Raw genomic sequence first — 17,905 nt, 5'->3', positions numbered from 1 at the left:
CAGTTTGCGTTTCTGCTTCGAACTACTGAAAGTTTACTGGAATATTATTCAGGTATGTGATATCATGCACATAGATAGCATGAGCTCCCATGAAGAGCTTTAGTGATAATTCTCTGTAGGTTTATCACTATCTTACATTGTCATCTTACATGTATTATTTTTTTATTATTAAATTTTTTAGTATTGAATCTTTAAATTATATATAAAAAAAAATATTTTACAGATGCAGCGTACTTAACATCAACATACATAAGCTGTGAGTGAGTGTGTCCTCCATATGGCTGGAGGGCAGAGGGCGGCTGTGGGGCTCAGGGGTAGAGCCAGCATCTTGTTATCAGGAGGTTGCTGGTTCTACACCCCTGGTCTGCATGTTGAAGCGTCCTTGGGCAAGATACTGAACCCCAAACTGCTCCTGATGTGTTGGTTGGCACCTTGCATGGCAGCCACCACCATCAGTGTATGAATGTATGAATTACTGTAAGTCGCTTTGGACAAAGGCATCTGTTAAATGTAATGCAGGACATATTTCCTAAATAAATACCATTAATTTTCATTGGAAATACACGTTTTTAAAATGTGCTGGGATCAAGTTGAAATGCATGTAAGTTTAATATAAAAGCACTTCTGTGGTTTCCTGCCTTCAAACTGCCACACACTCCAGTCCTCTTGGTTCAGTAATGCCCCCACAGGCTAATCCGCCAACTGCGAATAACATTCAAAGAAGAAGAACAGTCGACCAATGAGGTGGCTAGAAATAACAATTGGAAAAAAAAAAAAAAAAAGCTAGTTACTTGCAAACAACAGTTGATATCTGTCGGTGCAGCAAATACAGTAACGCGTCAAAATTAAATTGAGTTAGTTTAATGACATTAATTGAGAGGCTTACTTGAGTTTTAGGACAGGTCTGTGGCAGCAGAAAAAAAGCGGAACGTGTGTGTTAGGTAGTGTAAATAAGCTAGCAACAGTCGTTGTTTACTAAAGGTTCAACGCGAGTAGTTAGCTAAAGCTAGCTTAGTTTCAACGGAACCAATGCGAAACACATTCTGAGTCCTCAACGTTAAGTTACGTAGTTGTGTTATCAAGACGCATGAGCTGGACACGACGATGGAAGTGGCTGCTAAAGGTAAGTTAATTATCAGGCTAATGGCTAGGTCTGTCTCAGCCACCAAATAAGGCAAACATAAAGGAGTGCTGCACTCTCTTCAACTAACGTTAACGTTACTCTGTCTAGCTAGCTAAGCTAAGTAGTGTGCTCTATTACATTTAATTGGAAAACTGGTAACGGTCGATCATTTTCATAGCCATAAAGGAACAGGACCTGTATTTTCCTTAACAACCCTTTTACTTGTCTGGGTGCAAATGCCTTCTGCACTTCATTTAGACTGTAATAGGACTCTCAGTATCATCTCATACTAACAATTTACGATGCATAAATCTGCTGTTGGTTTGGAACTTAGGACAATGTTGCCTGAGGTAAAACCCACCTGTGTTGAGTTATGAGGGGGAAACAACGTCTTATCAAAGGATGAGGCTGGCTGATGAATAAAAAATGATAATGTATAGTATTAAACTAGTTTGTTTGTTTGTTTAACCTCAGCATGTTAAGGATTTAAGAGTGACATTATCATTACAGATCGTAAAACTAAAGAATGACTGACATTACGCAAGGACAATGCAAATACATTGGTTTGTCTTGCGCTGACACGACTGAATGTTGTGTTGTTTCCCAGGGAAGGTCAAAAGGAGACACCTGAACGCAGCGGAGTGTGATGAGCTTGGACAAAGTGCAGAGGGAACTGATGCCCTCACCCATCCCCAAACCGCCAACAGTGGGCTGGGAAACCACAACCCTAACCGCGGGCTCTACCCCAGGACACCCACCAAGCGCCGGAAGTGTGGTAATTTGCTGTAAACATTCTGCTAGAAACCAGGGCTGCGACTAGTGTTTGCATGATCAATTAATCTATTGAGCATTTTCTCGATTCATCAATTAATTGTTTGGTTTGTTAAATGTCAGAAAATGTAGAAACATTTTAATCAGCGTTTCCCAAAGCTCAAGAGGACATCCGCAGATGTCTTGTTTTGTACACAACTCAAAGACATTCACTTCACTGTCACAGAGGAGTAAAGAAAGCAGAAAACATGGGGATTTGGACCTAATTTTTGTCTTAAAAAATGCTTAAGCGAATTAAATGATAATCAAAATAATTGGTCATTACTTTGATAGTTTATTACCAACCAATTACTTGATTGTTAGATGCGGCTCCACTAGAAACTTTTTAGAAAAATGTGAATGTACTCAAAGTAACACTGAAACAGACATAGCAGCATCTTTGCATCAAAATGTAGTTATTATTCTGCCCAGCCTTTGGTAGGAAACATAAAATGAATGTCTCTCTCACTCCTGTTATCGACAGCATCTGCCTCAGGGAGTCCCTCTGGGCAACAGAAGAGCATCAACAGCTTCTTCTCTGTAACAGGAGTCGTCAGATCCAGTCCGCACAAATCCCCCCAGCCCTGCTCGTCCACACACACAAATGGACTCAGAGGAGAACTTTTTCCCAAAGAAGAGCCAGAGGTTGTGAGAGAGGAGGATGAGGAGGATGATGATGTCAGCCTTTTATCATTTGCGATGCCGGCAGAGCCTGAGGCGGAGGAGGACGAGGTTGACGATGTCAGCCTGTTAGCTGCCGATATCCAGCCAGAACCTGATACAAAGCGGGAGGAGGCACCGCTTGATCATCTGGAGGGAATGACAGCAGAGATGTTTTGGGGCGATGGCGAATTTGACAGTGACTTTCATAAAGAGGATGAGGAGGTGGAGGCCCTTCCTGACACCCACTATGGGCTCCTGGGTTGTAACAAGGTCCTGCAGGAGCCCCAGGGCTGCATAGATGACCTTCCAGAGGAGGTGCTGAGACAAGTGCTGTGCCAGGTCCCTGCCCGGGACCTCTACTGCAGTGTCAGCTTGGTCTGCCATCACTGGAGGAATATTGTCCAAGACCCCAAGGTTACACAAACCACAGTAACATTAAGTCATGTTTAAAGTGCGGGATGGGGGCTAATGTTAAAGTTAAGTAACATTATCTTAGCATAAGTAATGGAACAAAAGCAGGGAGTGTGAACTTGCTGCAGAAATACATTCCCGCAGGTTCTTGCATGAAAGAAGGGTTTGAGAGGTAAACGTTGTGTGAACAGAGTGAGCTCTGAGAGTACTTTATCTTTCTTTTGTGGTTTGACATTGTTGTTACTATTATACCGCTCATTTTCAAACTTCAAGGGCCAACTAAAGCTCACCAGGGTAACGTTGTTGTTGTTGTTGTGTATTTGTTTTCCTGTTAACAGTTTGTCCCATTCAAGAAACAATACTACCGCTACATGATGATGGAGAAGGCTACAGTGCTGGAGATCCACGGCGTCCTGAAGAAGAGTCGCATAACAAATCCAGCGTTAACAACGCACAGCACACGACACCTCATTGTGTAAGTCTACATTCCCTCAGTAAGGTACAGCTCTGTAACAATACATAGACAAAGAAGTGGCTCGCCAATGTTTGCACTAGGACAGATAACACAAATTCTCAGTTTGTTCCAAAATACATTAGAAACGTTTACACACTCTTAAACTGATTCATGTTTACCTCAAGCCCTTTACTCCACTGTTTACATTTTTCTAGATTAATCTATTATTTGTTTTAGACAAGATGACTCCCTCAGATGTCTTGTTTTGTCCAAACCCAAAGATATTCAGCTTACTGTCAGAGGAGTTTAAAAAAATGGGAAATATTCAAATTTAAGATGCTTGAGTAGAGAAGAACAAAGATACAAATTGAGCCATTCAGAACCTCCTTAGTATTTGGGTCAAGTGTAAAGTAGAGAACATTTTAACTCTAATTTTCATTTAAATGTGAAGCTTTTTTCTGATCTCGGCTTCACTCAGAACTTCAGTTAAATGAATGAATTTTGTCATATAAAATGAGAAGTAATGTTTAAAGGGAATGTTGGCATATTTGAAATGCTCTGTGTGGTAATGTCTATCCTTGTCTGTGTGTGTTTTGCTCAGTTTAATGGCCCAGCATAAGTTGGGAGAGCGGGTGAGGCCGGAGGACATTCTGGAGTGTGTTAAGAAACATCGCCTTTTTCCTCAGGCTGAGGCCTCCATAAGATTACGTATTCCTGACATTAAGAAGTCCTTTAACCTTGGCTTGGAGGTATGACTCACACACCTAAATTCACAAAAAAGAAAGTGTAGGTCACAGTGTGCACATGACTACTGTGGAAGTTTTCACATTATCTGTCTCCGGTCCGCAGGGTCCCAACCCGTACGCAGCCATGGCCGCCATACTGATCCTCAGTGAGAGTGTTGGAGACGTGCAGGCCTTGGTGTCTCTGCTCACCGACTGCATGTCAGAAACTGCCATCACAGAGTACCTCAATCACATGGCCATGATGCTGCTTGCCTTAGAGAGGAACAGCATCAAGATCAGTGACAGGTACGAGCTTCGAGTGTCACCACCTTAGAATCCCCCAATATTCTTTTTGCTTCTCAACAGTTCTCTTTTCTTTCTATCCAGGTTGCATTACAACATCTACTACGTACTCCACCTGATGGAGAACGGCCCCTTTACCGTCAGCTCCTGTCAGAGCGGGTGAGGAACAAACACATTAGCCTGACTGATGCACATGAGTAATAAGTACAGCCTGTTTTGTTTTGTAGAGATATTCTGGCAATATAAGGCTGAATGATTCTTGATTACTAAAGTTCTGATCAGTTCGGAGGATATGTTGTTTTAAGTATTAATAGATATTTACAGACTGTAAATCAGACTGCCTAATCTACTTTACAATAATTAATTACCTGTTTACAATCAGGAAGGCAAACTCAAGGAAATATGTAATGATTAGGATCAGTATACATGATGGGATAGTAGCATTAGAATGTGCCGGACGCCCAAATTTGGGCTTTTATGTTTTTTATGTTCAAAATTATTCCACAGGGCAGCATGCCCCTGGACCCCCTTGCTGACTTCTTTTTCCCACTGGCTGACTTCTCCACGTCCTTGGGAAAAAGCCCTGATTTATCCTATGTTTTATGTTATGTATGTGCTTCGAAGTTGCACAAGTTGCTTGCCATTGATGTGACAATGTACACTTGTACTAAACAGCACAAGTGGTCGACTGTGCAGTAAAAGTTATGTTTAGTACAAGTGTACAGGACACTGTTGGAAAATTGCAGGTCCTGCTTCTAATAAATAAATAAATAATCTGGAATCAGATCAGTGCAAAGACTTGTGTCCTTGCAGGTACCCAAATCATCATTTAAGGTGGTATCAGTGGCCTTTTTGATACTGGTATCAGTATTGGAACAACCCCATTTGTAGTTCACCCTTAATTTCTTCATGTATAAACCAAGTGCGACTTTCTGATCTAGTGCATTGGTTCTCAGACTCTTTCTGCCTCGATTCAGAGCCTTAAAAATGTCTTCATTTTGTTTGTCTGGCAGGTCAAGTGTATTTTGACAACTCCCTCCGTCCTTAAGCCAACAGGAAGTGGGGAGGTTTAGCCTGCTGACAATGATTATTTTGCATCTGTGCGTGTTTGTTTCTGCTAGGCAGCCTCAGATTCACCTCACATCCGAACAGCAGCAGATCCTCAGCCACGACATCCAGCCAGATCACGTGGTCAAGATCGTGGCTTTCGCAGGTACATTAGCACCATTCTATATCATGCCAGTCTTTGCTTCCAGTGATTTCTACAGCTCTCATTTTCCTGTGATGAAATGAGAGAAATGTATACATTCATGAAGTTTGGTTCAATGAATAATGTATTATAGGTGAACGATCAATTTTGGTGGTTATACGAAGTTTGTATGAATCATATTTTCTGCAGCATGGCCTCATAACTTCTGAGTGATTCTGATTGATAGCGACTGATTACTTTTCTGGGGCCATTTTAATAGGGCTTGGTTGATACATCATCTAGACTCAGCCACAAGCACTATAAAGGGAAAGTATAAAGCATAGTATAAAGCGCTCATCATTGATCTGAAAGAGCCAGTTATTGATTTGAACAAGTCAGGAACGTCACTTGAAGCCCTTCCAAAGCAGTTACAGGTCCCAAGATCAACTGTGTAAACAACTGTTTGTAAGTGCAAAGTGCACCTTGCCTGAAGTTTGCTGCTGATCACGTAGACAAAGAAAAACCGAAAACTCTGTTTTGAGAACATGAGGCCTTTAACTCCAAGAACACCATATCTACTGTCGCGCATAGTGGTGGTGGCATTATGATGTGGGGCTGTTTTGCTGCCAGTGGATTTAGTTCTCTAAAGAAAGTAAATGCAATAAAGGAAAAAGGAGGATTATCTCCAAATTCTTCAGAAAAAAACCTAAACTCATGAGCCTCAAGGTTAGGTCATAGGTGCAGTTGGGTGTTCCAACGGGACAATGATCTCAAACAGACATCAAAAGTGGTAAAGGCGTGGTTAAATCAGGCTAGAATTGAGGTTTTGGAATGGCCTTCCAAAGTTCTGACATGAACCCATCAAGAATATGTCGACTATGTGCCAGAAAAACCAACACATTTAGTTGAACTTCATTGATTCTGTCATGAGGAGTGGTTAAAAATTCAACAAGAGGACTACAAGAGGCTAGTGGATGGCTATCAAAAGCACCTAATTGACATGAAATAAATATTAGATAATTAGATTTAGAAAAAAAGACCCATAATTAATTCAGATTTGAAGCAAACTTCATGACTGTTTTTTGTGACAAAGTACTTGCTCCCCCCTCACAGAAATATGAGAGTTGCTGAATTCATTGGAACTGACGACTGCCACGATATCCATTTTCTTGCCAAGAGTGTGTCAACTTTTGACCGCGACTGTAATTGCATCCTCATGCAGTGGATATGTTTAATAGTAAAACTAGTTTAAATGTGAAGTGTCTGTGTCACCACCAGGGAGCATCCTTTTCTAGATAATCAAAACTTTCTCAGGGACCCAAAGGGTTTAGACATTATTCACATACAGGCAATGACAAATGTGTGTGTGTTCCAGTTCACCTCTGTGGTTAATGAAGAACAAGTTTAGTACCACAATGTGAATCCATGTTTTGTTTGGTTTCATCATATCTGTAATTCGGGTCAGGTTTTTTCTTTCAAACTCTCCTTAATCTTTGCAATTGGATTTTACTCTAAAATTGTGTTTTATGTTGAAGGTGGATGATCAGTTTTATGATTGTAGCTTTGCGGAATCATATTGTCAAAGCTGAATGGTCCATAATGTGTGCTACAGGTACAGGGAAGACGACCACGTTGGTGAAGTATGCCGAGCAGCGGCCACACCTCCGCTTCCTGTATGTGGCCTTCAACAAGTCAGTGGCCAGTGAGGCGCAGCGCCGCTTCCCCAGCAATGTGGCCTGCAAAACTGTCCACTCACTGGCCTTCCACGAGGTTGGGAAGAGGTGAGAAATTTCCCCTCAGATTTTCTCAGAGACTTTCGAATATTAAATATAAATACCGATTGTGGCCAAAAAAAAAAGGTATGGCAACATTTCTTTGTCTAGTAACTACTTGAATATCAAAGCGCTAATGTCATACATTGCAAATGTTGTTCATTATTTATTATATACTTATCTTGAGGGCCAAGATAGCAGTGCTGTTGACGGGAAGTTATGCTTCTCAGTTCAGTTATTACAATTGTGAAGACGTATTCTGGGCCAGTTGGGGTCTAATTCACAGCATCCCAGACATTAAAGAGGGAAGCATGTAACTCTGTAAAAACGTACGTGTTCATCAAATGTAATCGATGTCCATGCACTGTAAACAGGAAAAATTACAAGAAAATTAAGACAAGATTAGATTGTTTCAATTTCAATTTGAGAGAAGAGCAGTGAACTTTTCAGACACATGTATTATTAGAATCAAAGAAGACTCTCTGAAAGATTTTTTACATGCTGGGATATGTAGCATGCTAAAAAGATGTTGAACAGTGGTTCTGTAAGGTATAATTTGATGAATTATGTAAACAAACAGTTGGACATTTTGTTAATCTATTATTTGGAGACTGGACTTGTTCAATGTAAGTTTTGAAAGTAATAATTAGACAATTTAAACAATACTTAAACTGAGTTTATTTTTAGAGACTATATATAACTAATGGGATTTGTCACATGTCACTGTTGACAAGCGTTGGTGGTGGTTTGGCATACCACACTGAGTTCCTGTTATAGATGCATGCGAAATGAGTCATAGAAATTTAAATGATCATTTGTGCATCTCACACATCTTGACGCACATATTCTATGGATGCATGCCTCTCCCTAACCCAGAACTGAAGTCTGAAAGTTGTTTTCCTTGGCCCTGTGTTCATAGACTCACAAACTCACATTTCTTGAAAATGATTGTTATCTATGCAAATTTTGTGGACTAATGCTGGCACAGATATACATTGATTCAAAAACTGAGTTTTCTGGAAAAAGTGGCAAACGTGAGTCTATGGTAATTAAGCATTAAACGTAGATGGAACGTCACCCACTGTCTGCCTGACTGTTTTCTGCCCACGTAGCTTGACGTCTGTTTTACCATCAGAAGGTCATGGTGCTCTCTCTGGTGACTAACCTGGTCCACAGTAACTCGTCGTCGTGTTGAGATGTATATTAGGATCTAAAACCACATCCCTTGAAGATCTATCTGAAGTTCTCGTTTTTTAGGGGGAATTTTCACTGCTGTTATCTCTAGATCGAAGTAGTCCATATCTGTAAGCCGGATTCAAAGAATAGAGATTCGAAATAATTGTTTTTCTCCTGTTGTCTTCCATGTGGCAGCTACCATTTACGTAAGAAGCTGACCTTCAACCTGAAGCCATTCGCCATCAACTCTGTTCTGCCTGAAGGCCGTGGCGGCTTTGTCAAAGCCAAAGTGGTGACCACAACGCTCAACACCTTCATGTCTTCTGCTGATGACTCAATAACGATCAGACACGTCCCCAGTTATCGGGTTACGAGAAAGGGCAAGAGGGAGTTGACGGTGAATGAGCGTGAAAAGCCTGTAAGGACCCATAATATATTTAACATATACACAATGTACCTGTAGTGTGAATAAATGAAAATATAAGTATAGGCACCACAAAGTGACTTTTAAACTGTATGTCTTTTATTGGGAATTCCTAGCTTTTTGTGGAGGACGCGCAAAACATCTGGCAAAAGATGAAGAGCCTGAACGAGAAGCAGCAGGAGGCATATTACATGACCCATGATGGTACGTCTGCTGTGAATGAGTGTGAATCAATAGCGCAGAAGTAGTTCTAATATTAGAGGCGATGCTGCGCATATTAACTTTTTCATTCCCAGGTTATTTAAAGCTGTGGCAGCTCCAAACCCCAAAGCCCCAGTTGCATGACAAGTACGATGTCCTCTTCATCGATGAGGCCCAGGACTGCACTCCAGGTAATGATGCAGGATTACGGAAAGGTATGATCATGCTTTTTTTTTTTTTTTTTTTTTTTGCTTGTGATGGTGATGGTCTCTTCCCGCCTTCCCTCGCAGCCATCATGGATGTGCTCATGTCTCAGCGCTGTGGGAAAATCTTGGTTGGAGATCCTCATCAGCAGATCTACACCTTCAAAGGAGCGGTCAATGCCCTGAACCTACTGGACCACACACACATCTTCTACCTGACACAGGTACTGGAAATTTCACAATCAAAGAGGTGGACATTTGCAAAGAAGCTGTTCAAGGTAGTAAGGGTAGTAAACATTTGGAAGGAGACATCCTTTCTTTTCCTGTAATTAATGGGTTATGTAGGGCTGACCCAAATGCTTTGAAGCCTTTACACACCTGCAAACTGGTCACCTTTTGGCTACAGTCACCTTTTTTATGTCAACCAGGGTAGTAGAAGTGAATGAAGAGGGTTTTAGTTTTGTATGTTGTCACCCTTTTCACTTCTCCAGAGTTTGTAGGTCTGCTTTACCATTGCCATAGTAATTGTCCTCCATATTCAGATTTGAGTGCTTTGTTTTCGTTTTGTTTTTTAAAGAGGAAATGGACATAGTTTCATTTGGCTGATGTCTTTCCTTCCTGTCCTTGTCTTTCAATAGACTTTACCACTAAACTTTCAAAGCCCCCAAATTGGTAATCAGGATGCCTTTTGTTAGCGGCATGCCTCGCTCAAATAAATATATAAAAAGTGTTCCACATTTCATTACTGCTCTCCAGGGAGAACCCACATGTGACTGTATTTCCAGCTTTATTGCAACACTGTTGAAACACCTTATTGGAACTCTTTGAATAATACATGCCACTGCTTATGCTACAACTGCTACAGTATATTCTAAAAATAAAAAAAACACAACAATCATTTGGGTTATTTAAATATTTTTCAGTCAATGGTGTCTAAAGAATCGGCAAAACTAGAACATATATACATGATAGATATGCCTCTGGAATGAACTCAGGAATTATCACCAGTATCTACTGAGGATGAAAGTCCATAACTCAATCAATTCCAAAAATTAAAAAGTCCTAAACACAAGGTGTGTTTTTCTGTCGACTTTTTAAAACTTCTGCTGATGAAGAAAGAAGATGACATAGCTGGCAGAGACTAAACAGAAGAGAGAGAAGTTGTCACAAATAGATGGTCCTGAGTTAAATTCTCAGAAGCTAAGTGTTGGTCGGAAAAATTAACCTCCCTGCTACTGTTGTCTTTGTCCAGAGCTTCCGGTTCGGTGCTGAGATCGCCTATGTGGGTGCCACAGTCCTCAAAGTGTGTAAGAACGTGAAGAAGATTCTAGTGGGGGGGAAGCAAAAAGGTAAAGGCAGCAAATGGTTTCCTTGAATTAAAAAAGGTACTATGTTTTGATGATTTTAATGCCCTAGAAGTTGATGTAAGATGAAATTATGACAATTGTCCATTCTGTAGGTGGCGTGTCTGACGAGACAGCGGACAATGTCGAAGCAGCTATGAGGACGGGTGTCAGTCATTGTCGGGGGAAGATGGCCATCTTGTCAAGATGCAATCTCAGTGTGTTCAGCGAAGCCGTCCGGCTTACTGACATCAACCCGCAATGCAAAGTTCACTTCGTAGGGGTGAGTGTATAAACATACAATATACTCAAAGACGCACTCAAGGCCCAAGTAGCTGTTTCCTTCTGTGCAGGTTTATGTTAAGATAAGCTAGCTAGCTGATAGCTGCAGATATGACAGTGATATATATATCCATCTATCTATCTATCTATCTATCTATCTATCTATCTATCTATCTATCTATCTATCTATCTATATCTATCTATCTCCTCATTTAACTTTCTGTCATAAAGGGCAAAAATGTGCTACTTTTGCTGGATTTAACATTTTTAATCCTACCTTTCGGAAATACCTACTCTTGTTGTCTAAATTTCAACCCTTGTATAAGGATGGAACAATCAATATTTGAAAAGATTTGAACAAAGACCTGATATTGCTCAGCCACTCACTCTACGTCTTCCTCCAGGGTGTCAACGGTATCGGTCTGAATCGGATCCTGGATGTCTGGCAGCTGATGCGGTCAGGGGACGCGTCCAAAGGCCAGCAACCGAAATGTGAGATTCATATACATGCACTCATATTTACCCTGTAATTTGTTTCCTTTAAAAAAAAAAACACTTGCATTGTGACATTACTGTATAATGATTTTTCTCTGCCTTCAGACATCAGGGATCCTCTTATTCGCTCCTTCGCTAATAGAAGTAAGACGAATCCCTTCTTTGCCCTGAAAAGCTACGCCGAGCAGACTGAGGACATGGAGCTCGTGGCCAAACTCAGCATTGTTGAAAAATACGGAAGTCGCATCCCCGAACTGGTGAAGCGCCTGGAAAGCTGCTTTGAACATGACTTTAACCAAGCAGGTATGCAAAACATCTTAAATCGATTACTTGCTTGGCAAAGCACTAAAATATTCACTCACATTCTGCACAGAAATGACAAACAAAATCGAAATGTTAGATAGCAAGTAGAAGTCAAGAAGTCAAGTAAAAGTGTTGCTCTGTGAGTATACTGTTAGCTAAAGTGTTTATGACTAATATACTGTGTCTAAAACTGTCGGTGAAGAGGTCTTGTGTCCAAGCAAAATAACATAAACACAGTTTAAAAAAGGGAACTGCAAAAGTTATGAGTCACTGTATGATGTCTCGTTCCAGCCACTGTCCGGTCTCAGCCCAAAACCTGCCATAAAGTTGACGTCCATGATCTTGAATCTGCATCTTTAAAGGAACATTTCATTAGTGTAATGGCTGATGCTGATTATTTTGTATCGATTAATCCATTTCATATTTTTTTTTGATTAATCATTCGATTATTATTTTTATGACTTGATTAACATCACAACTAATTTACTTAAAATAACATTTCAGAACATGTAATTTATATGTCAGTGTTTTATGCAATTATTTTCAATCATCAACAAACAAATATTACAAAGTATGCACTGCAGGGCATTATTCACCAACAAAAAATAGCAAAAAATATGTGTGGCTGGGGACAAAAAACAACAAGACATAGTAACTAGTCACCAGCATGTTTAACCACCTGTGGCAGGGGCATCACCAGGGATCATAAGCAGAGCAGAACTTGTCCGTAGCAGCACGTGTTATTTAGCATGGGATAAATACGACTCAGGGAACACAACAGACTTTTCTCTGTGTAGCTTTAAATTTCACATGCGCTCTGGGTCAGCCTCATCCAGGTGTTTCACTGTTATTTTTTAATCCGTCGATGAGGACAAACAATCACTATCAGGACCAGCATGCCAGTAGCACAACAACATAACCTCAGTATTCAGCGATGTAGTGGTCTTAACGTAGACGCGGTTTTGCTTAACGCACAGCACACAAGCCTTCTTATATCTGTCTTTGAATAAAAAATGAAAAAATTATGCCCTCAGTGTTTTTCCAAGTGCGATCAAATATCACTATTTTTCAAGGTATTGTATTGAAGTTAGAAATTCCTATCGTATCGTAATAACACCTTTTGTTACCGTTAACAGTCTCATGTAAATAGTCCGTCTGAGTATTTTTGGACTTCCCAACCTCAAGCCCAAATGTTCCTATTGATGATGTAAATCACATCTTTACTGGAAACCTTCAACTATGCCCCAATTTCCCTCTGGGATTTTTGTTATATAGAACAATTCATATTGAGTAATTCCTCTGGCAATGCCCTCGACTCAGTTCTACTTTTGTTTGCTGTTTCGTTCCAGACTTCATTGTGGGAACCGTCCACAAGGCTAAAGGTCTGGAGTTCGACACTGTGATGGTCTCTGATGACTTCGCCAAGGTTCCCTCTTCGAGACATGAAATGGACCACAATAACGACTTCTCGTTCTGTACGTCACTTTGGGCAGACCTGTCTTTCTTGTTTTTTCTACATATATTTAACATTGTTTGAAACTCTTATGACATACACAATGAACTGTATACAGCTGGTTTCCACAGACTAATTACCTCCCAAGGTTTCTCTCTCTATTGTCAGAGGGCTGAGAGTGAAGCTAGACTGATAATGGGGCCAGAACAAGGATCTGATAAACTGATCAGTAGTTAAGGCAGTCTGTAAAGTGGTTTTTCTTCCCTGCTCAGCTGAGGTCCCTGACGATGAGTGGAACCTGCTGTATGTGGCGGTCACCCGAGCGAAGACCACACTGATAATCACTAGGACCATCCGCCGCATCCTCACAATGGCTGGGGTAAGACATGATCACACCATGCCTCTCAGTTATGTCTCTTCATCCAGTTTCTCCTTGTTTAAACCTCTTAAGAACATCCTTCTGGTATTATGAAGTCAAAAAAAGCTCCACCAACATGAGGTTATCTTCCACCGTCCTCTCATGTCACTGTAAGGATGTTATGGCGTGTAAAGGGGAAGTCGTAGGCTGATGTCTCACACACTCCTGACTACGCTCCCAACTGATCGAGACCAACTTTTTCTCAACATCAATCATTTTTCAGTTTCACTTCCTGTACATCAGCGCGGATGTGGTGTTTAGTGTTTTTGTGCTTGGTTAACTCGTTTAAGTCGGAAATGTCATAAAAGCCTACGAATGGAATTTTGAATTTGATATTTTTTCAAGACTATAACTGAACCGGTTTAATAATTGTTTGCATTCGATGGGTTGTGATCCATACCAAATAACAATCTGAACCAGGATAGAAGAAACTGTTAATAGTGTGCTGTTCTTTAGTTCAGTGTTGTTGAAAGTCTTTTTCTCTGTGATCCAGTTTGTATCAGTAAATCAAACACAACTTGCTGTTGAGTCTAAAATGTCTAAACCAAGAGGCCTGAAGAAGCCTGTATTGCCTGATGAAGTGCTTTTAGAAAGCATGGACTCATTACCAAACAGATCTCAAGTTGGAATCCATTTGCTTCAAAGCTCCACGCTCTCTTTTGTGACCTGACACAGCCAGGACCCAGCTGGTTTCAGAATTGTCTGGAAGACGTCCAGCATACAGATGTGCTGAATCAAGGCAGCGAAAAAAGCCCCCAAAAGAAAGCAAAAACCAAACTGAAGCTAGATTTGTGCACACATCACTGTCTAGACTGTTGATTTGCATTTCTTGGCATGTGTAATGCAGAGCAAACGACACTCACCACCGCTGGCGCAGCACTAGTGAGATGGAATTTGCTCTGTCAGACATTTTAAAAATGCACATACAGGACAGGAGTTCGCTCCCTTCTTTCCCTACAACATTTCCCCCTGGAACAAGCTTGGAACATAAACTGATGTGTTGGTGTTGACTCAGTGATTAACTAACTTAAGTCCAGTTCCCATCCAGATACGTTCAGTCTTTCTTTTTGATAGTTTTTCTTTTCGTTTTTACCAAATACCACATTGTGTTTAGTCCTGTGCTTTTCAGTTCTTTTTCAGTGTTGTTATCTTCTATGGTATATCAAGGGTTGTTTTTTCAGCAGCCCAACGTTATGCAATCAAATAATTACTCATTTTAGTCAACGATCGGACCAAAATACCAAGTAACTGGTTTTCTATAAATCTTTATATTTGACGCAACTAATTGATTAACACAGTAGTTGCTGACAAATTTGCCACTGGACTGATATTGAGCTACTGGTTCTGATTCAACCTCAGAGTTTACCAAGTCTAAATGTAGGAGGTGTATAAGAGCTCACAGGTTTCTGTAAACAGAACACCTTCATATATGATCCAGAGACTGAACTCTTTTTCTGGAACAATACCGATATTAGGGAGTTAAAATTCCATGAGATGAGATAAATGTGGTTATCATAGGCTGGTGACAAAGATAGTTATACAATGGAGGCAGGATCTTTGTGACCTGCCTACTGCAATTTTGGACTGAATTAAATGTAGCAATTGACATTGTGTGCGATTTTGCTTGAAGCTGCTATTTTCAGGTAAAAAAAAGTTACATGATGTTGCTTTACACAGATGAAGAAGGGTCTATGTAGAGGAAATGCTGTATTAAAGAAGCATTAAGGTAACAGTCTCCACTTTGTTGCACAAGGACAGCAGAGGCCAGATGTGTAATACAGTGTGAGAAAGTCAGAACAATGAAGCACGCAGGCAGTGAAATCTTTTCTGCCCCATGTAATGTGTTCCAGAATGAGGCCCGCCAGCTGGCCCCTAAAACACTGCCGCTGAGACTCAGGCCACAAATTCTTCCCAAAGACAAAAAAAGTATTTATATATAAAATATGTAATTTATGAAATGAATTTATAGGCTTGAGTTTCAACAGAGAATATTTGTAACTGTAGGTCGGACTGCGGATTCCTTTTACAGTATACTTTGTGACTGTCAATCTGTTGGTTATTCCTAAAACTGGATTCTGTTAATATTCAGTTTTCCTCATCAAAACAATGTCAAATCAATCTTCTTCTTTTTTTTTCTTCTAATGCGTTGTTTACACATTTCTCTTTTTCTTTGGGTGTTTTGGCTGGTCAGAAACACCACAGTACCTTAGGTTGTGTCTCAGTTGGCAATGTTGAATAAGGTTTTTTTATTTTGTCCTGTAGAGCAGTCCCACATATACAGTGTATGACATGTTTTCTAATGGTCTTTTTTGTTAAATGTTTAGAAAAAAATAGAAAATGGTACGCTAAAGGCATGTTAAGCTAGAAGACACTTACAAAAAAGAGCCTTTATTCAAATTTCTCATTATGTACAATAAATTACATTGTCTGCTGTGTGCTCTCTCTGCCACATCATCAACTTCCTGTCATCTCCAGGAGTACTTCCTGAAGTCGGTGATGCCCAGCACCTTGCAGGGGGCGGGCGAGCCAATCCCGTGCACCGTCACAGACTGTCCCAACTGCATCACACCCGGCTCAGCCTTCATCATGTGCAAACAACAGATGAGATATGTAAGAACATATCAAACTCCCACTAAGATACAATGACCTAATGCAGTGCAATATTTAAGAGCTTGGGTTTAAAACATTTAAAAACTGCTTTAATGTTGATCATTTTAATTAAGAAACAAAAGTTCTATCAATGGTGTAAATCTAATGTGTTGCAGCGTCGAATGCTAACCAGCTAGCCTTGGCACGTCCATTTTCATAAAACCATCCCTAGCTCCTAGTCCTGACTGCTAACTGCATATCTAGCTAAGCTAAATTGAAAAAGAAGCTACAGTTAGCAGCAGTTAGCTGTTAGTCTGATGATAAGCTGCCCTCTATGTGTTTGGAGTATGAAATCAAGAGGTGGCAAATCCTTACATATTGTACCAATTTAATTAGCCAGTCAAGTTTTTGTAAAGGTTTTACAAGGAAAAGTCTAAAAATGGCTAGTTTTTGTCAATCAGAAACTTAAAGCAGTTGCTTGCTCTGATTTTAATGTTTTTTTCTTTTTGTAAAGACTGACGGTGAGTCTGACGGCGGCCCGTTGTGCGAGAGGTGTGTGTGGACTCGCATCGGGTCAACTGCCTTCCTCATGACTGACGACGTGCTCTCGATGGCTGAAATCCCACGAAGACTTGGCCCAGTGGGTCATCACATGATGTTCCTGGCACTTTTTTAACGCTGCTCGACTTTAAGGACCTAAGTTAAAAACCGTCCTGTTTTATGGATGTTTTGGAAAAAGACTTTGAGATCCCATTTTCAAATGCCAACCAGGACGAGGAATGTCAGGTTCCAGACACAGACACTAAAACAGAAATTAAACTACTGACAAGGTGTTTTTAATGGTCTTTGTTCTTTGGACACCAAATTTGTGATGTGACTGTTTTGTATTTTTGCTGTGAGATAAAGAGAATCAGATGTTGTAATATCTGATTGAGATGTCCTTTATGCACTTTAGGCTCCTAATTTCCTTCATAGTGGCCATCAGCAGAGGACTGAACGAGTGCGATTGTGTGATATGGAGAGTGTAAAAAGTATTTGTACTAAAAGCAACAAAACCACATTTTATGAGTGTCTTTTTTGAATATATAATATTTTGAATATCTTTTTTCTTTACTTTAGGATCGTTTATGGTAAAACGTTCATGTGTATTATGACCTTAGTAGCTAATATGATAAAACTGAACAACTTGTTACAAAACTTGTGGCATTAACAATACGTGATATTGTGGATAAGGGGCTGACTGCGCTGGGATTTATCAAGTTATTCCTGCCAAACAGCTGCTATCCATCAACCTCAGCCTCTCCGGAGCACTGTCGAACAGATTTCCTAGTAAACACAACAAACCGCAGATGCTTTTGAGCACAAAATGAGTTATGAAAACGTTGAGCATTGAAATGTTTGTTTAACGTCGTCAGCCTTTTTTACATGTAAAAAAATGTTCTGTTATTATTAGAGATTCAGCATGAGTGGGAGTTGATCTACGCTGAAGTGCATGAGCAGCTGTGAGTTTCAGTCTTTCAGAAGAGTGACAGGAAAACATTGCAATGAACTCTGCTGTCTGGACATGC

General features: G+C 40.3%; 1 protein-coding gene across 2 annotated transcripts; it reads left to right on the top strand.

Annotated features, from left to right (window-relative positions):
* Positions 1-749: 749 nt before the first annotated feature.
* fbxo18 (F-box DNA helicase 1) lies at positions 750-17,397 on the top strand. 2 transcript variants are annotated; one of them, XM_030439603.1, is made up of 22 exons: positions 750-1,123; positions 1,731-1,898; positions 2,418-3,010; positions 3,346-3,482; positions 4,063-4,210; positions 4,311-4,492; positions 4,574-4,648; positions 5,611-5,702; positions 7,291-7,459; positions 8,822-9,044; positions 9,167-9,254; positions 9,347-9,442; positions 9,542-9,678; positions 10,707-10,803; positions 10,914-11,080; positions 11,484-11,571; positions 11,680-11,877; positions 13,227-13,352; positions 13,603-13,709; positions 16,224-16,358; positions 16,852-17,040; positions 17,096-17,397. In XM_030439603.1, the coding sequence occupies exons 1-21, from the start codon at positions 1,105-1,107 to the stop codon at positions 17,011-17,013; spliced, it is 3,207 nt and encodes a 1,068-aa protein (XP_030295463.1). In that variant the 5' UTR covers positions 750-1,104; the 3' UTR covers positions 17,014-17,040; positions 17,096-17,397. The 2 variants fall into 2 exon arrangements, with proteins under 2 accessions (XP_030295463.1, XP_030295462.1); XM_030439602.1 differs by having other exon boundaries at positions 16,852-17,397.
* The last annotated feature ends 508 nt before the right edge of the window (positions 17,398-17,905 follow it).

Source organism: Sparus aurata, chromosome 14 (genome assembly GCF_900880675.1).
Source record: "Sparus aurata chromosome 14, fSpaAur1.1, whole genome shotgun sequence".
Lineage (NCBI taxonomy): Eukaryota > Metazoa > Chordata > Actinopteri > Spariformes > Sparidae > Sparus > Sparus aurata.
Note: the sequence above shows the minus strand (reverse complement) of the source record. Positions and strands in the feature narration are given on the sequence as shown.